Genomic DNA, 20,749 nt, shown 5'->3' with positions numbered 1-20,749 from the left:
TACGGCGCAATACTGACTTAATGGTTTGATTTAAAAGTGTTTCTCTTTATTTATTTATAATAAAATTAACAATAATAGCTTTATTTATGTAGCACCTTTTAAAGCCCAGTTTACAAAGTGCCTCGGCGGATGAAATAGAAGCAGAGGGCTCAGATCATGAATTTAAAAGGCGATTTGAGCGTTGAATTTAACGCATCAATTATGAGGCCCGCTTCACACCGCGTTGGCCGTCGAATGAACCGCATCCAGGTTTCGCATCAGAAAATACGTCAGGGAAAATGGGAGATCGTTTTTCTTTTTTTTCCGGAACATCAGCGAGTAGTTCGCTGAGCTTACTTGTTTGCAACGTGTGAACCAAAAAAAAGAAAACATATATCCTGTAAAATGTACTGTACATCACTTCGATAAAAAGAGATGTATTCATAGTGAATATGGTGACCTCCCACGTTAACGTTAATAACGTCATTGTTCTATATACGTGACTTATTTACTTAATTTTAAGCCCAATTCCAATAACAAAAAATCGTGACCGACGTCGCTTCTGGTCGCAGTGTCGTTTGTCGGATTCGGTGTAAAGCGGCTTAACGCCTCTCCCACCCCCCAGCTGGAGGAGAGCCCCTTCACCAACGGGAGGATCAGCCACAGGATCACCGTGGTGCCGACCGCCAACCTCAGCGTGTCGTGCATGGTGTCCAACGAGCTGGGCCAGGTCAGCAGCCTCATCAACGTCTCCTCCTGTAAGTACGGAGCGGGAGCAGGGAGCGGGGACCACGCCCCCCACCACCCTCCTCTGTCCCACCTTCCTCGCCCTCCATCGTGGATTTGGTTTTCTCTCTCTCTCTCTCTCTCGCTCTCTCGCTCTCCGCTCGGTAACTCGCCTTCTGCATGACCGTCCACTCTCCACCGCCCAAACAGCTGCTCCTTCAAGTGACACACCGCTCCGTGCATGCACTCGACTCGGCGGCGGGTCCCGCTCCTCACTATTCCAGCACAAATAGAACGACGTCTCTGTCCATCTTGTTCTCGTTTTTTCATCCGGTGTTTGAGACGCAAACGTTTTTCGCCGCCCTCCTTTCACTTTTTTCTGTGTATGTCGGGATGCTGGTCTCCATCCTTTCTCTTTTCTGAGTTGATTTATTTTGATTTATTGATCTATTCGATCTGCATGGACAACTAGTGTGTACATTGTTTAGACACGTAGCGTGTCAGACGATTTTCCCTTTTTTTTTTTTTTTTTTTTTTTTGTTGGCCACCAACTTTGTCGTTTCGTTTGGACGTTAATATTATTTTATATCTGATTTCAGTATTTGAGGAGGTGAGAGTGGATAAACGAGGTAAGTCGTAGACGTTTTCTTGCCTGTAATGAGGGAAAAAGAGGGGGTGGGCTTGAGTGGGGACAATGGAAAATACACGATATTCTTTAAAAAGTAAGCCCCATTTTAGAATCAGAATTAGTCATTTTCTGCTGGTATAAGAGTTGTCCTCACACAGGGGGAGGAACGGAGCTACCAGCATCCTGACAAAATCCTGACAAAAAAAACCCAGCCATAAATGAACATTTCTGACCATGTGCCTTGAATAACTATTTAAAACATAACCATTTACAGCATGGCTCTGTCCATTCATCAATGCAGCACCTTTTCACCGCCAATAATGACGCGTTAACAGGGTTGCCTTGTTTGCATTTAACCCTCTTTTCTAATCTTTCTTTTTTCTCTTTTTTCCCCTCTTTACAGACCAGTCGGATGATAACGATCAAACTAAGTTGGTGGTTGGAGTCGTGGTCGGCCTTGTCGTTGCTACCGTGGTCATAGGCGTCGCCTACTGGGTGTACATGAAGAAATCAAAGTAAGGAAATCAAAAAAAAACCTTTCCGCATATGGCTCTCCCAGTCACATGTTTTTTTAATTTTTATCACAATCCCTAACCCTTACCTTATAAGATAATAAATAACCTTAAAAGATAATTTTATAATAAAAATGCGATAAATATACCTGGAAAGCTGAAATGAACATAATTCTAAATATAAAAGGATATCCTATGAAAGTAATTTCCAATGGCAGACAGTGTATTTTACGCTAAAAATGAAGCATTTGCACAAAATAACAACGTCTTATTCTTAAAAAAAAAAAAGGCAAGGAACCTGGAAGACGGGCGAAAAAGAGAACGGATCCTCCGAGGAGGAGAAGAAGCTGGAGGAAAAATCGGAGGAGAACAGCCAGAAGGCCGAGGTGTAGAGAAAGCCCAGTCATCCAGTGAGAATGTGAAAAGGTAGAATTATCAAAGTGCACATTTCACACATCCCAAAAAAATCCTCCGGGCAATGGCGCGTCACACACTGTGATTATTGTAATCTCTGAAAAAGAATATTCCGACCATGGTGCTTGACGCCGCTCATTCCCCTTTAGTGGCAACGTGGATACAAGGAACTCTTGCACATTTTTGTTCACCTCCGTCGTTTTGGGGGGCGGGGGGCGAGGTCGCCCACCACACACTATTTGGATCAAGCCCCGTCGGATTTGGATAATCTCTCCTTCTCTGATAAAAAATGAAGGGACTGTACGATACATGCATATACCGCTTTCTGCACTACTGATACACGCCTGTTGTTACGTTTGTTTTTGTTGTTGATTTGGAACGGAAAGAAGGGATTTGGACGTGGAATTGTTGTAAATACAATAAAGTTTGCTTTTGTTGCTACTACTGATCCAGTTGCCTTTGACGTGGGGAGGTTTAGGACGCCGGCGGCCGTTTCGATCGCTTCGATCCTCGCGGCGACGGAAGGGTTAAAGGAACGGTTGCCATAGCTACCCGCTTAACGTCATTGTTCACGACACGCTCGCCTGTATTCATTTTTCATTTCATTTTCACTCTCCGGACATAAAACACATCGAAAGATGAGATGGAATTGAAAGTTATGCAGATAAACTCGGCGCACGGTGCTGACACTCAAACATGATTTACGGGTTTGTATGGAATATGCCCCTGAGGTGTCGCTAACTTTCGGCGATGTGACACTATGTCCTTTTTGTTATTATTATTATTTTTTTTCCCAATCTGTCTTTGCATATTGACAATGTATCAGGAAAAATATTGTACCCACTCCATTCATTCTTCAGTCACATTTTAGATCTGACACTACTGCCACTCTATCACACAAACAGGTAGATTTTGGAAATTGAGAAAAAAAAAAGACAAATAATAATAAAAATAAGTTATTGAATTGAGCCATGAATTTAAGCTTTTCATTCTTTGTCCTGTCTTGAAACTTAACTCCCTGAACTGCAGTTGAGAACAGAAGTTGAGTTTTTTTTTGGTTTGTTTTTTTTCTTTCTTAAATCTACCAGGCTTAGCAATGGCTACTGTTTTGGAGAAATGCTCAGCTCCCAGTGCATCGTGGGATGTGTCCAGAGTTTAACAAATTCCCAAATTTATGAATTGTTTCTCCTTTTCCCCCCTTTTCTCTCGCAATTTCGCCGGAGCAGAAAAGGGAATTTGTTTAAAAATTGTCACAATAGTCATAATAATAATAATAATAATAATAATAATAATAATAATTAAAAAATAATAATGATAATAATAATTATAATAATAAAACTTGCCTTCCTTTGAAAATCTACCTGTAATTATTTCAGTTTGTAAAGTGCACTAGGGTTTGTGTTTTAATGTTGAATTTGTGTAGAATGAGGAAGAGACCCATCCTTAAAAAAAAAAAAAAAAAAAAAAGAATTTTTCGTCAGGGTTATGAGTTAGCATCTATTACTGAATCTGTAGTGATCTGACATGTATCAGGTGTAGATATCATTGTGAAGTATGTAATTCCTTTTTTCCTTCTTTTTTTTTTTTTTTTTTGCTATTTATATTGTTCAAGGTTAGACTCAAGAATATTCAAGGTTAGTTTTATGTTGTTCAAGGTTATTTGTGACACAACTCATGTCTTAGGTCAATAAGTTGAAAAACAATTACTTGCAGACTTCACGGGAGAGTCATCTGTCAGCTGCTCAGCGTCTGGTTGAATGCTAGATTCAACGCGTGAGATCCTGGAACGTCAAGCTGCTGTACCTTTCCTACATTGTGTTAAACTATCAAATTGGATGTATGACCAAAGAAAGTTAACATTGCCATGCAAGTATTGTAAATGTCTGACATTTGTTTTTTGTACTTTTGTTTAAAATAAAGTGTACATTTCAAAAAGTCACCCTAAAGAATATTCATCTTCAGCTTCACTTCGGATGTCGCAGACTGTTTTTCTTTTCTTTTCCACTATATTCATTGAGAGTGGAAGGTGGAATTGCGCAACTATTATGTGTTAAAATTAAAATAAAACAGAGTAGTGGTTATGAATAGGCAGAAGATTTAAAAGCTGAATATGTTTTGTATGAAATAATCAGGATAATGAATTTTTCATGCATGAGATGTGGAGATATATGATTTTATATATATAATATATACTATATATATATATATATATATATATATATATATATATATATAAGAAAGTTTGACTTATAATTATATAATTCTATAATAATAATAATAATAATGATAATAATAATTCTAGATTACAGAATTAATAACTAGATTACAAATTCATTTGTAATGATTACATTAAATAATATACTTTCCTCTAGATTAAGAGTGTATGTGGGTGGCTGTGTGCATGTGTGCGTGTGTGTGTGTGTGTGTGTGTATACAAGTGTAAACTGTTCTTAATGTTGATGAAAATAGGACATTGTTTATGTTATTTGTGAATAAAAAAATTATTTATTCTGCCGTCTGGAATAAATGTTATCAATTTAATGTTACTAATATTGGTTAGAAAATAAAAATCGAGCAAGCCCCAGCAACCCTTGAAGAAATTTGTCTTAACATTTCATGGTGTATTTTAGGCAAGTCCTGAAAAGCAATGTGTGTCATTATTATTATGGGATCAGTCCCGAACGGATGGGAGCCCTACTGTTATTGTTAATGAAAAACTGACGTCAGTATTCAATGGATGTGATGGATCCGCCACACTCACTGACGAATTAGATGAACAAAATGTGTATCCGGGGCAGTTCCGACATGCCCTCGTCCAAGATTGATCCAGAGCGGTCCATTGTTGTGGAATAATTTGGTAAAAAATCTGTATTTTTTATCATTTCTGCAACGCACGTGTAGCGTAAATGATCACACAGGTCACATGATGCCATTGCCGTCTGGTGATTGATCAACAACCAGGTCCCCACCAAGATGGCGGTACGTGCAGATGTAACTGACGTCAGACTTTCATGGATGTCATGGATCCGACGAATGTGGCAAAATAAATAATCTGTGTATCCTGCACTGATACAGTCGTTTTAGTTATTTTATTACTATTAACCTGAGTTTTACCAGAAGACATTTGTATGAAACAATGCACACCTTAATAAACGTCATAAATAAATTTACTTCTGAGGAGAACTGACACGCACCAGAGAAAGTAACCCCACCCACAGCCACAAACACCACCCGATCATAGAATTACACTGTAACCAGGCTGGAACAAATTAACTACCGAGTCACAAAACACCGGAGCAGAGAACAAAAGCACACTCCTCCATTGAACTATAACGAAGGGCCGACTACCCTGGACCCTGTGTGTTGCTGCCTGCAGATATATTTATTATTATTATTATTATTATTATTATTATTATTATTATTATTATTATTATTATTATTATTATTTGTATTTCTCAACTTGAATCCTCACACAGCACTCCCCAAAACAAAGTGTTTATTTAATGTAGAGCCCTGTTGGCCCAGTGGGTGGCATCGTTGGTTGGCAACACCTGTGCGTGAATTTTCCCGCAATTTTTCTGCATAGAGATTGGAGTGGCTTTTTCCGGTTTCAGGGACATGCCGATTTTAACTAGAAACTTGATTTTCAATTTTTAAACCAAGATAGGAAAAACAAAAATGCGGCTATATTTTTTATTGTGATAATTTGCAACAGAGTTGAATGTTTTTTAAATAAAGTCGTTTCAATGTTGTCATCGAACTGGTCAAACACGAGGAATCCATTATCCAGAAATCCAAAATGCAATAATATGGTGATTCTTTCTAACATATTATTCTTTATCAAAAAGTGAAGTCTGTGTTTTTTAGTTTTTGCCTCTAGAATGTCAACTTATTTTTTGGCCTATATATAATAACATTCCATTATCATATATCAACTTGTTTGGAGTTGTTTTTAGAAAGCGCCAGACAAAAAAAACAACAGTAACACATTAAGATGAGGGGTTTTAAAAATAGACTTTGCAATAGAATAGTATACATTTATGAATATATAATAGAACATAATTGGACATATTGAAGGGATACACACACACACACACACACACACACACACACACACACACACACACACACACACAACAGATCAAATTCCATGTTGTGTGTTCTCACGGAGAGGTATTCCTTCATGACATGAACACTAAGCTCATCTTTATTTAATTTTTTTTACTTTATTGAGTTTACATGAATAAGTGTCCGGATAAAGCCTCGGAACCAGACCAATCTGCAGCTCCTGTTTTATTTGTACGTCTGGCCACCCTCCCATTCAAGCAGGTTTCCACCCGACTTTGCCAGGGTCGGACCAACCCCAACCGTTTATCTAATATGGGGCGGGTTGATACGATGACGATCCAGAGGAGAGACGTTGAAGCACCTTACCAAGATGGCTGCCGCTGACGTGGAATGGTCGGTTCAATCCGCTATTGTGACAGCATTAAACGCTTTAACATTAAATGCTCTGATTGGTTGTAGGTCCATCCAATGCTCTGATTGGTTGTAGGTCCATCCAATGCTCTGATTGGTTGTAGGTCCATCCAATGCTCTGATTGGTTGTCGGTCCATCCAATGCTCTGATTGGTTGTAGGTCTATCCAATGCTCTGATTGGTTGTCGGTCCATCCAATGCTCTGATCGGTTGTCGGTCTATCCAATGCTCTGATTGGTTGTAGCTCTATCCAATGCTCTAATTGGTTGTAGGTCTATCCAATGCTCTGATTGGTTGGCGGTCCATCCAATGCTCTGATCGGTTGTCGGTCTATCCAGAAACATTTTGGTAACGGCCCTTGGAAATTGAAAATGAACTGAGAGGTTCCAGAGTTATATGCATTTGCGAATTGGGCAATGAATTGCAAGCTGATTTCAAAAACATCTCTATTTTTTTTCGCCATTAAATGCATTAAAAAGAAAAAATAAATATGTTGCATTGTTGCAGGTCCTGGGTATCTTATTTGGTCTTGAGAGAATTTGTATATATTCAGGATTCAAGATCAAGATTCAAGAGGTTATTTGTCACATACATATACATATGGTCATACATATATTCATATATACTCAACTTTTGAATTAATCTATCTATCTATCTACCTATGTATTTATCTATCTATCTATCTATCTATCTATCTATCTATCTATCTATCTATCTATCTATCTATCTATCTATCCATCTATCATCTATCTATCTATATCTATATAGATATAGATATAGATATAGATATATATAGTTGTAGATCAATTCTTTATTTATTTATGATCTTTTTTTTTTGTCATTAAGTTACAGCCTCCAAGCGGTTTATCAGAGCCACTACAACTGGCAAAAAAAGAACAAGTGGCGAAACAGGAAAAAGTAAGTTTCTGCTGCCCTCCTCTGGTAAAAGGACAAAAATCAACATACAGACCTTCTCTGCGAGGTTTATTTCACTTCTTTGCTGTGAGGCCATGGTGACAGTTAACGTAGACATTTAAATTGGGTTATGTGTTGATTTTCCTTTAATTCATATAGAATTTATGCGTCACAATATTCTGACTGCAGTAAATTCTGCCTCCAGCGAACGCTTGACAAGTCACTGGTGAGAAGGAGAAATTAGTAAGACCACAACGACATCATGATCCTTCATTTGTCCCTTTTATTCCGTGAGAATCAAACATGTGCAGATTGTAAGGACACATCTTTTGTAGTTGGTCTCGTGCGATGATAATGAAATAGAGAGTTTGATTTACTGGAATCTGATTGGATGGGGCAAGTGGAAGAGGGATGAAACTCAGACATTAGCCAGTTTTCTCACCTTCTAAAAATATGTTTAAACCGAGCAAAATAGTTATTCATGGCTGTAGCCAGCACACATGAGGAGGCGGCTGTTCTTTAACAAACAATGGATCTTTTTATTCTGTATTCCCTCCCTGCTACCACTACAACTAGTTGCTGTGTTAATAGTTGTCAAATGTACATATACATTATGTTTTTCATTTGATGGGAGACTCCCTGAAATATGGGAATTTCAGACAAAACAAAACTATTCCACAATGTAATCACTTCTCATGACTTAATTAAACACTGTTTATAATGCTCATGTAATGCTCATAAAGTAAAATTTTGCACATGAAATGATAAGATTTTGTCCATAATGGAATAATATATGACATTGCAGACTTTTTAATGAAATTATTGGTTGAGTGATCATAAATACATTGGTTGTAATACATTAGTGTTATATCTGATAGCTATCGATCATATACTATTATGAATCCCTTATTATTGCTCCACTGGATCTATCATTGGAGTCACCATCGACCTCCATCTGATAATTTGACGTATATTACATTACAAAGGACGGAATGATCAGATGAGCGAATGCCAATACGAACTGTTGCAATAAAGGCAGAAAAATAATCAAAGGCTCTTTCCCGTTCCTGACACAGAAAGTTGAGTACCGTTACTGTCACATCATTCCCTCGGTTTGACAATGGTCAACTATCTGTAATTCTCTTTGAACAGTGAAATATGGAACAAGACAGGAGTCAAAAAAACATGAATCATTGAGCGAATCATCGAGCGAATCATTGAGCTCCGTTTTACCAGTGTAAGCTCCAACAAAGTAGTCTTGGGTGACTTTGTCTGACAAGATGAGGGTCTCATACTTTATATCCGTGAGGAGCTTGGAGTTTTTTCCAAGGCTCCGCCCAAATGAAACAAGTCAGATGAGCTCTTGAAAGCAGTTGAGTGCTTCAGTTAAAAACATTGATATTAATGACGCCGCCAAACGTTTATATTATCGTCAGTAACAAAACAATCAACAAGTTATTACAGTTATTACAGTCGCCACAGTGACGAAGAGTGAAATGTGTCTATCATGACGGGAGGCAGAGATCGTACATCGCCGTGGCTGGAGATGGCACAAACAGAGCTTGTCCCCGAGTTGAAGGGGCTGAGGTACGAAGGAAATGCTTTGGCTTTGCGAAGGATGCCAAGGAGAAACAGAAGAATAGCACATTCTACGAATGCCGACAATGGTTGAAGACAGTGGCAGCCAAGGGCGGCAACAACACACATTTACTTACTCATCTCTCCAGAAAAATGCAAGGCACCAGAGTTGGTTTAGGAACTGGGTTCTGTTTTAGAGTAAGAAGCCAGACGGATCCAAGGTAGGGTGCAATTATTTACCCCAAAACATGAAAGGGTGACAAAACTGTAATAAAACTGTGAAACAAAAATCATGCATCTTATTTGGTCTTCGGCCCAAAATGAAGCATAGTATTAAACTGGTAAAAGCAGCTCAACTCAACTAACGCAAGTAAGAAATTGAGAGGTTGTATATGCAGCTTGGCCACGTGCGATAATAAACAACAAAGTAAAATTAATTTATAAAGATCTCAGAAAGTAACAGCCCTGCACAAGAATCAACATAAGTTATTAACTGGTTCAATTAATATCTTGGAAATCATTCTAATAAAGTAAACAAAATGTTTAACTTATTGTATGGATTTAAACTAAAACAAAGGAAAAAAACCCCAGCATAAGTGTTCAGTCCAAACTTCCAACTCCCCTTGCCTGTTGGACATGCAAGTGGGTGAGATATTAACATAAAGTACAATAAACTGAACTGACAGCAACGTGATAAATCATCATCAACGTATGTGTGCACTCAAATCACAACCGCGTTTTATCAATAATGCTGATGAAGGTACCTGTATGTTGTTTCATACAAGTACTCATGTTGTGTTGCCAAATGAATTGTGTATGTATATGTAAACAGAGAAGTTGAGGTAAGTGAGTATGTATAATCCTTCTTCTACCTTGCTGGGAAAGCAGGACAGGTCGGCAGTGTTCTTCTTTGCCTGGGATCTGGTGGAACAAGAATCTGAAGGGCTGCAGGCTGAGATACCAGCGGGTTACTGCTCTAATGGAGACTTTTGTTCTCTCCAGACACATCAGTGCATTCTCAAGGGTGAATTCGCATCCTAAAAAGTGGTACTTCAGAGAATATATGGCCTATTTCCCGCCAGACACTGCTTCTCCACGGTTGAGTAGTGCATCTCTCTGGGGAACCGCTTCCGACTGATGAATGGCATGAGGTTGACGGTTGTCAGGTGGGCCCTGTAGGTGTGCAGCCCCTTGACCATGTTCTGACACATCAATCTGTACTAAAAAAAAAGGTTCAGCAAAATCGTTACAGTACAATACCAGGTCCCTACTTAAAGTCTGTTGGGTGTCTTTTTAAGGCTATCAGCCTTAAAAGACAAGGACTGTGGTATCAACATGCCCCTGGAAGGACTAGCTGCTTTCTAGTATGTGGGATTGGACTTGATTGGATGACTTGGACCTTCTGGACCTGAGGCTTGATGGCACCGTCCCCAACAAGATTCTGCGTCTGAACTTTGGCAAAGTCAAACTTTAATGGATTGATGGTGAGGCCTACTTTCTGGAGACACTGGGAGGCCACCAACATTGTGTACCAGATATTCTTCCCAGGTCATTCTGTAAACCCTAATGTTGTTTAAGTAAGCAGAGGCAACATCTGACAGCCCACAGAGTAGCTAGTCCATAAGCCCCTGGAGGGTTGTAGGAGCACTGTGCAATCCAAAGGGTGTAACTATGAACTGGGATAGATCCCCAAGCAGTTTGGATCACTGTCAGCTCACATGACTGCTTGGACAAGGAACTTGCCAGTAGCCTTTGCAAAGGTCAATGGCTGACAAATATTTGGATTTTCCCAGATGCTCAATTAGGGCATTGATACATGGTGTTGGATAGGAATCAAATTTGGAGATTGAATTCAAGTAGCAGAAATCAATACGGAGCCTGGTGCCATCATTCTTAGGTACCAACATGATGGGGTTGCACAATTCACTCTTTGATATCTTGATGATGCCAAGTTGAGACTATCGGATTGGATCTACTCCTTCAGCGCCACCAAGAGGCACTCAGAGATCCCATAACTCATGCCCCTGAGAGCGGCATTATCACTCAGCACAATTTCATATTCAACTATTCAATTGGACGACATAAGGCTCACAAAGACTCACATGTGTTTGCTGTTCTTGTGGTGAAGATCAAGAGCAAGGGATCAAGGTACAGGTAAGTGTTCTTCATCGATTCTCTTCATTCTCTCTGGATGCCCGGTCATACAAGGTCTTCTCGTGTTGCTGGGCAGATGCTATGTTTTCCTGTGCCACAGTTAACATTTTCTTTGGCTTATCTCGGATCTGTACCGTATAAATGACGACATAAGTGGGTTATCTTCCTCTAACATCTCACAACAAGATCTCCTAGGGGAAAGTTAGAGGCCCCCTTACCCGATGGCCACAAAGCAACTTAAATACTAAGTGTAGCCTAAAGAGGCTTGTAGCAGTTGTCCGTAGGTGAAACAAAAGGTACGGGTAAGGTCATAATATTCTGTGATGACGTGGATGATGTGGATGATGTGGTTACCTGACTTGCTTTTTTTCCCCCAGGGGACAGGCAGCATCCATGCCAGGACATTTGAATGGGATACATATAATGGGCAATGGCTGAAGGTATGCTTCTCCTCAAAGGCTTTCTTCATAATATCCTCAAATTGAATTGTCAACTCAATGAAATACACAATTCACTCCTTCTCTGAATAGATCACCGTCTCAAGATAATGGGCATACTCTAATTGTCTGTGAAACCAGAAGATGTGTGCCAACTGTAACGGGTGTGGTTAGGACCCAATTGCAGCACAAAGACAGGCAGGGATATTTGGTAATGTCTTTTATTTGTAGAGCAGACGGAAGACAGGCAGGGGGCAGGCAGGATACATCGTTGGGGACAGGCAGTTTCGATAACGAGGAGTGCAGACAGAAGACAGGCAGAGTGGCAGGCAGGATACGTGGTCGGAGCGAGTCAGAGTCGGTAGCAGGGAATCAGTCCAGAGAACGCTGGAGAGTCTGGTGCAAGCATCGACGACAATCTGGCAATGGGTGACTGGTGAGAGAGGCATATATAGGGGTTCGATTCTAGTACTCGTCGGAGACCCCGTCCATCTCCACGTCCTCCGCTAAATGGGCCACATGATCCTCATCGGAGTAGTTGGAGACCCTGTCCATCTCCTCGTCCTCCGCTAAATGGGCCACGTCCTCATCGGAGGAGGGACCCCCAGGGTCGATCCTCTGCTCTGAAACATCGCTGGAGGATGCAGACAAGAGAGGTGGTGGGGTCTGCGGTCGGGAGGGCTGGCCCGGTCTGGAGGGCTGGTCAGGATGGCACTGATGGAACCTCCTGATGAGGGTGTGGTCCAGAATGTGCCTCGCAGGGACCCAGGACCTCTCCTCCGGGCCGTAACCCTCCCAATCCACCAGGTACTGCAGGCCTCTCCCACGCCGGCGGGAACGTAGGAGACGGCGGACAGAGAAGGCAGGACCCCAGTCAATGAAGCGTGGAGGAGGCGGGGGAGGCGCCAAGGGGACCAGAGCACTCTCCCGGACTGGCTTGACCTTGGACACGTGGAAGGTGGGATGGACGCGCATGGACCTGGGGAGCTTGAGCCGCACTGCCACCGGGTTGACGACCTTCTCGATCTTGAATGGGCCGATGAACCGAGGAGCCAGCTTCTTAGAATCCACCTTCAGGGGGAGGTCCCGGGTGGAGAGCCAGACATTCTGGCCCGGCTGGTACTCCGGGGCCTGGGAGCGGCGACGGTTGGCGGCAGAGGCGTTGCGGCCAGCGGCTCGGAGGAGGGCGGCCCGACCCGGGTCCAGGTCCTGCGGCAGCGGCGAATGAAGGCCTGGACGGACGGGCAGGAAGCTTCCTTCTCATGGGCATATTACACCCACAAAAGCTGCTCGGACCAGGACGACTGGTGTTGTGATGTCATGCAGCGAAGGGCCGTCTCCATCTCCTGGTTCTTCCGCGTCATTTGGCCGTTGGACTGGGGGTGGTACCCTGAAGCGAGGCTGACGGTTGCCCCCAGGAGCGCACAGAACTCCCTCCAGAAGACAGAGGCGAACTGGGGACCCCGGTCGGATACAACATCTATCGGGATGCCATGGAGGCGGACGACGTGGTACAATAATAGCTTGGCGGTGCCCTTGGCCGACGGGAGCTTCGGTAGAGGCACAAAGTGAGCCATCTTGCAAAACCGGTCCACCACGGTCAGGATGGTAGTGTTGCCGATAGACGGTGGCAGACCGGTCCACAGAGATGTGAGACCAGGGGCGATGAGGAACCGGCAGTGGGTATAGGAGACCAGCAGGAGCAAGAAGAGAGGGTTTGTGCTGGTTACAGGTGGGGCAGGCATTGACGAACCCTCGGACGTCCTCACCCAGGGAGGGCCACCAGAAGCGACGCTGGAAAACCTCCTTCGTCCGCTGGATCCCCCGGTGGCAGGTGAGTCGGGAGTTGTGGGCCCACTGGAGAACCTCGGACCGGAGGTCAGGCAGGATGAACAGACAGTCGGGCGGACATGCGCTGGGTCCAGGTTGGTCCAGGGCGGTGGCTCTGACCTTCTCTTCCACCTCCCAGGTGAGTGTGGCAACTAGACGGGAGGACGGTAGAATGGTGTCAGGGTCAGCAGCGTCTTCCTCCTCCTCCTGGAACTGGTGGGACAGGGCGTCAGGTTTGAAATTGTGTGAACCCGGCCGATAGGAGAGGGAGAAATTGAACCTTGTTAGGGAGAGCGCCCAACGGGCCTGACGGAAGTTCAGTCTCCTGGCGGACTGGATTTACTCCAGGTTCTTGTGGTCGGTCCACACCAGGAACGGCAGCTGGGTTCCCTCTAGCCAGTGTCGCCACTCCTCCAGGGCCAATTTGACAGCAAGAAGCGCCCTATTCCCGATGTCGTAGTTCCTCTCGGCCGTGGTTAAACGCCTGGAGAAGAAGGCGCAGGGATGAAGCTTCTGGTCGGAGGTGGTTCTCTGGGACAGAACACCTCTGACTCCCATGTCGGAGGCGTCCACTTCAACCACGAACTGCCGTTCGGGGTCAGGCAATACCAGAATGGGGGCTGAAGTGAACCGTGCCTTCATGGCCAGGAAGGCGTCGTTGGCAGCAGCGGACCACCGAAACGGCACCTTGGAGAAAGTTAGGGCTGTGAGGGGGGCAGCCACTGTGCTGTAGCCTCAGATGAACCTCCGATAGAAGTTGGCAAAACCGAGGAAGCGCTGGAGTTGTTTGCGGGTGTCCGGGGCGGGCCAGGTGGTGACGGCGGAGACCTTAGTGGAGTCCATCTGGATGGTCCCCCTCCCTACGACGTACCCCAGGAAGGAGACGGATGGGACGTGAAACTCACACTTCTCCACCTTCATAAAGAGTGAGTTCTCCAGGAGGCGCTGCAGGACCGTCTGGACGTGGTGGTAGTGCTCAGCTTGGGATCGGAAGAAGATCAGGATGTCGTCGAGGTACACAAAGACGAATTTGTTGAGCATGTCCCTGAGCACGTCATTGACCAGGGCCTGGAAGACGGCGGGAGCGTTGGTGAGACCAAAGGCCATCACCAGATATTCGTAGTGACCGGAGGGAGTGTTGAACGCCGTCTTCCATTCGTCCCCCTCTCGAACCCGGACCAGATGGTAGACGTTGCGTAGGTCGAGCTTGGTGAACACCGTGGCCTCCTCCAGGAGTTCGAAGGCTGATGAGATGAGGGGCAGGGGATAGCGGTTCTTGACCGTAATGTCGTTGAGACCGCGATAGTCAATACAGGGGCGAAGCGACTTGTCCTTCTTCTCCATGAAGAAGAAGCCCGCCCCCGCCAGGGCATCGTTAATATAGGTGTCCATGGCCTCTCTCTCCGGGGCGGACAGGGAGTACAGGCGGCCTCTGGGGGGGGTGGAGCCGGGCTGGAGTTTGATGGCAATATCGACCGGCATGTGCGGGGGAAGGGATGTCGCCTTGGCCTTGCTGAAGACCTCCCTGAAGTCGAGGTACTCGGCGGGACCCCCAACATGTCGGGTGTGGAGCTGGAGCTGTTGGGTGGCTAAGGTGCGGCGGCTTGCTTCAGGCAGACCTGATGGCATGCAGGACTCCATCCCAGAATAGCCCCTGTGGTCCAGTCAAGGTGTGGGTTGTGACGCCGGAGCCAGGCGAACCCCAGGAGGAGAGGGTGACGAGGTGAGTGCAGGATGCAGAACTGTATTGTCTCGTGGTGGTTGCCGGACAGGAGCATGCAGATGTGCACTGTCTGATGGGTGACTGTCCCCAGGAGGCGGCCATCCAGGGCAGTGGCAGGTACTGGAGAAGGCAGGAGAACTCGACCAACACCCAGCTGCCGTGCTAGGTTATCGTCGATGATGTTAATGTCGGAACCAGAGTCAATAAGTATGGCGAGGGAATGTGAGCCTTGGGGCAGGAGCAGCCGACCCTGGCAGAGGGGGCGTAGGTTGGAGGGGGATTTGGAGGTGTGGCTCACCAGGACCTCCTCCCTCACTGGCGAGCCCGGCCCTTTTACCGGACACCCGGAAATGTAGTGTCCAGCTAGACTGCAGTAGAGGCAAAGGTTCCCCACCCGGCGTCTCTCCTTCTCCTCTGGGGTGAGGCTGGACCGGCCAACCCGCATGGGAGAGGCCTCACTTGCGGCTTGACGGGCCGGAAGAGCTGGCGGCCCGGAGGAACCTGGAAGACGGGTTGCTGGGCGGCGCTCCACTTGCCTCTGACGCCTCTCTCGCTGGCGAGCCTGGATACGTCGGTCGATACGGGAAGCAAGCTCAATAATGCCATCGAGAGAGGTGGGCAGGTCGTGGGAAACTAGCTCATCCTTCACGTACTCTGCTAATCCCATCAGGAACACGTCAATCTGGGCTGATGGGTTCCACTCGCTCAGTCGAGCCTGGGTGCGGAAGTCGATCACCTAATCGACCACGGAGCGGGACCTTTGACTGAGACCCAGGAGACCACCAGCAGCATCGGGACCTAATGATGTCACCCCGAACACCTTGCGGAGCTCGGCGGTGAAGGCGTGGAAGGAGGAGCAGGCTGGTGTGCGTCGTTCCCACTCGGCCGTTCCCCATAGCCGAGCGTGGCCCGTCAGGTGATTTACGGTGAACGCCACCCTGGCTTCCTCGGAGGCGAAGGTGTGGGGCTGCAGAGCGAAGAGGATGGAACAGTTCGTAATGAAGGACTACAGCCGTCTGCGTCTCCGGCGTAGCTTTCTGGAACCCCCAGGGAGTACCCAGGCTGGGCCGGTGCAGGTGGGTCCGGGGAAGCAGGCGGCGGGATGAACTGACCAAGAGCGATGGCGAGCTGCTGGACCTGGGCAGCTAGCGTGGCGAGCCCTTGCTCCTGGCTAGCCGCTGCTAGCTGAACGTCCGCTGAGGTGGAGGCACCAGCCTCCTGGTGTTGGAGCTATGACTCCACCCTTCCCAGGCGTGCCTGCAACTCGGGGTTGTGTGCTGGGTCCATTGTTGGCCAGATTGTACTGTAACGGGTGTGGTTAGGACCCAATTGCAGCACAGGATACATCGTCGGGGACAGGCAGGTTCGATAACGAGGAGTGCAGACAGAAGACAGGCGGAGTGGCAGGCAGGATACGTGGTCGGAGCGAAGCAGAGTCGGTAGCAGGGAATCAGTCCGATGAACGCTGGAGAGTCTGGTGCAAGCATCAAAGACAATCTGGCATTGGGTGACTGGTGAGAGAGGCATATATAGGGGTAAGATTGCAGATCTGGAACAGCTGTGTGCGCAGGGGAATAGAGTTGGGCTAATGGGACAGGTAAGGAGAGGGAGGGGAAAGTAGAAGAAGGCGGAGATCATGACACCAACATCTGCCAACAACCACTGATCTCTCGCCTTACCAAATTTTCCAAAGTTACAACTACAAGGCTGTACTACATTCTGTCTCTGCAGTATGAGGCCCATTGCTTGCTTTGCTAACTGGACCAAATTAGTACCCAAGCACGTTTTCTTTCAGGGATTCTCCCTGGCCTCAGTTTGGTGTCAGGGGTATGTGGTGTGGGGATGGTGCGGTTTAAGCAGCCACACCTGTCCTGGGTCTCTTCTAGGTAATTGGAGCCCAGGATCAGTGGGGCTATACGTCTGTTGCTCGTTAGAGTACGACGAGCAACAGGTAAAACCCGCATCCCCAAACACACACACACACACACACACACACACACACACACACACACACACACACACACACACACACACACACACACACACACACGTGCGCACACACACACACACACACACACACACACACAGAGCAGAGGTGCCCTTCTTGGAACAAGCCCAGAGCACATGGACAGCGGGTCATCGCTGTCCATGTGCTCTGGACTTGTTCCACCAAGCCCACTCGCCACAATAAGCGGGTGTGTTGTCTACTCCATCGTTTGTGTCTTTGTGTCGGAGGGCCCTGGAAACGTCATTTGGGTGGCGTGTGCCGAAGACAGTTATTTGTCACAATAAAGGTATTGATACGATTGCTTCTGAAATGCAAAGTATACAATCGGTAGCGAGGCGATATGCCGAATTTTTTTTTTTAGGAATCAACAAATTCTTTAATGTTTAATATTCTTTATTGTTGTCAAATTTCGACTATTTCTCTGTTGTTTGGTCAAGTGCTGTTAGGTAGAACCTGAGGAAAACTACAGCTTAACCAATATCAAGACTGAAAGCGGGAGGAGGGACGAGCACTCCTAGCGTGCTAGACTTTCAGTTGAAGGTCTGTTTACAGTTTCAATATCTAAAGTGTAGAGTAACGTATAGAGACAGGCTGACGTTTATTAGGTGATTTGGAGTATGTTTAAACAAACAGGGAGCAGTCGGGTGCCCCGGCCAAAGTGCAAAGTTGTACTGTTCAGCCTTAAAGGATACAGAGGTTGTATTTCATTCTAATATAACCCTAAATGTATAATGGTCATCTATAGAGCCAATGCATGTGTCAATGTCTTGGTGGTCTAATATTTTTATCACAAAAATAATCTTGATTTCTTCTTGATTTCCATTGCTTGCTTTTGCACATAAAGTAGGAGCAAATAAAATAAATAAAAAGAAAGAGATGATTGTTTTTCAGCAGGAAATTGCAGCTAAATATGTCCGTCACACACACACACACACACACACACACACACCCACACACACACACACACACACACACACACACTCACTCATGTGCACTCTAAAATACAATGTACATTAAAATGCAATGACTTGCAAGTGCCCTTGCTCTCTCAGCAGGTAAAATAGGACATCACAGTAAGAAAGGAAATGTAAAACAATGTGGTGCGGATTGCATTTCAAAATATTACAGGATTGCATTTGATCCACGCCAAGCATGTCTCCGTGCTGATTGGGATTAGACAAATTGATATTTCTGGAGCAGGTTTGGTTGTGCAGTGTTTGTTGGGTCTGTGAAGTGAAGGGAAGTTGACTAGAGCTCACTCACTAATTGCATTTTAATTGAATTTTGTACAGTTATAAACCATTTTCTTTTCAGTAACTTCATATTCAGCGGGCCGCGCTCTGCTTCCCGCGGGGAAGGACGTGGATCGAGGCGAACGGCGCAGACAGAGCCACAAACATTGGAAGGGGATGTTTCCACTGGTGCGGTTGTGTGTCACTGTTTTCACCCTCCGTTCCGTGTGCTGTGTGCCGAGCTGGTCTTCGAGCGGAGACTTTGACCCTCTCTGGGGTGACAGCCCCTCGGTGGCCTCTCAAACTTTCCCCTTAATCAAAGATCTGGCTCTCACAAAAGGGTGCTTGTCGTATCATGATGTTTTTAAACTGTATATATAGGTACTCAACTCCCCGATCTTTCATCTTTGAATTGCCATAGTTTATGAAGCGTCCTCTGAACAAGGAAAACATACTTTAATGTTGATGCTCTGGTTTCTTCTTCTGGTCTCTTTCACGTACCAGTATCCTTCAGGTGATCTTTAAAAAACATTGCATTTCAAATGTCATACTATGTCAAACAAAAATGAAATAAAACAAACAAAGTATTGTTACATTTTGGACATAATATAACCCCTAACTTGGTGTTACTGAACTTTGGCTACCACAATGTGTCCGTCATTTGACTATCTTTATTGTTTATTTATGAGTATAATCCTTGGATTTTTGCAGTTAAAGTGAATGAAATTGTGTAGTTGATGATGTGTTCTGTTGCATTAATATATGTTGCAGGTCCTGGTGTCACATATACTCATATATACATACAGTATATACATATACTCCAGGTACAAAATGTGATGCCTTCATGGTCTTGATGGATTTTCATTGACACCCGAGTTTTGATACATATAGTATATTTCTTCAGCGTGAAATTTAATTATAATAATTAGAAATATTGTTAATTAGTTAAATGTGCCGATTGTATGTCATTTTCTTTTGTTAAAAAAAACTTCGTTTTTTTCTATTTTGAGACATTTTTACTTTAAAGCCATATGTGACCTTGAACCATGCACTTCTGGTACTGAAAATAAATTTGGTGTCGATGAAAGGATTTAAAAAAAATTCAAGGTATTGGAATAGAAACATTTGAAACAATAGCCGTCACTCCAGGCTGATGCACAAAACTACTCCCGAGTTAAACTCCTGCTGCACAATTATGTAATATAGACAAAAATATATATATATTTTGACTGAACCAAAGCGGTTTTCTGCTTGTTTAAACATACTTGAAGTCAGCGACTGAAGTTGTATGAGGTGAATGATGCTGTTTTGTTGGTCCAGTGCAGCCAGTGGTGAGGGAGTGGGCGACTGTAGTTTTCAGCTTTGTGGAATATTTATTTATTTTAGGCATAAAAAAACAGGTTGGTGCCAAATAAAACTATTTCAATGGAACCAATAATAAATGTTTTTTTACAGGCTTAAAATTTAAACGGAAACCTCACTCCGACAGATAGATAGATAGATAGATAGATAGATAGATAGACAGACAGACAGACAGACAGACAGACAGATAGACAGATAGATAGAGAGATAGACAGACAGACAGACAGACAGACAGACAGACAGATAGACAGATAGACAGATAGATCGATATTTTATTTGATTTTTAGTATTTTTCATATTGACATATTCTATAATTATTTTATTACTTTAATTAAATGAAGTGTAAAGCATAACAAAAATCAAAACAAATGACACTGATAATGATAAGGTAATGAAGAAAGTAGCAAGTATTAATAATCAAAAAATAATAATATATAAATATTATATAACATTATAAATAAAAATAACATGTATTTAAAAATGCTATTTATATTTGCTATATATATTTATAATATATTTATGACATATTTATAACATATGTTAATATATATATATTCAATATATTTATACCATATAAATAACATATATATGTTATGTATATAAATATTATATATATATATACATATATAATACAGTATATTAGGGCAGAGTAGTTGTGAGCAGCCACAGTTAGATTTTGTTCGTCATAGCTACATCCGGGTCCTTCCAGGTTTTGATTGACAGTTGCCATGGTAACAAGCCAGAGCATCGCCATTTTGTCAGAAGGGTTCCC

General features: G+C 44.1%; 1 protein-coding gene across 1 annotated transcript in view; it reads left to right on the top strand.

Moving 5' to 3' along the window:
* The window catches only part of LOC307234817 (CD166 antigen homolog A-like), a 29,751-nt gene extending 25,624 nt beyond the window's left edge, over window positions 1-4,127 (top strand). The window contains exons 12-15 of the mRNA XM_080006680.1: window positions 605-737; window positions 1,305-1,334; window positions 1,737-1,848; window positions 2,135-4,127. Coding sequence (XP_079862806.1) covers window positions 605-737; window positions 1,305-1,334; window positions 1,737-1,848; window positions 2,135-2,237 — 378 coding nt within the window. The 3' untranslated portion in view covers window positions 2,238-4,127. The remainder of the gene's footprint in view (window positions 1-604; window positions 738-1,304; window positions 1,335-1,736; window positions 1,849-2,134) is intronic.
* The last annotated feature ends 16,622 nt before the right edge of the window (window positions 4,128-20,749 follow it).

Source organism: Zeus faber, assembly GCF_960531495.2.
Source record: "Zeus faber genome assembly, chromosome: 9".
In the NCBI taxonomy this organism is placed as follows: Eukaryota; Metazoa; Chordata; class Actinopteri; order Zeiformes; family Zeidae; genus Zeus; species Zeus faber.
This window is presented reverse-complemented; position numbering and strand designations above follow the sequence as displayed.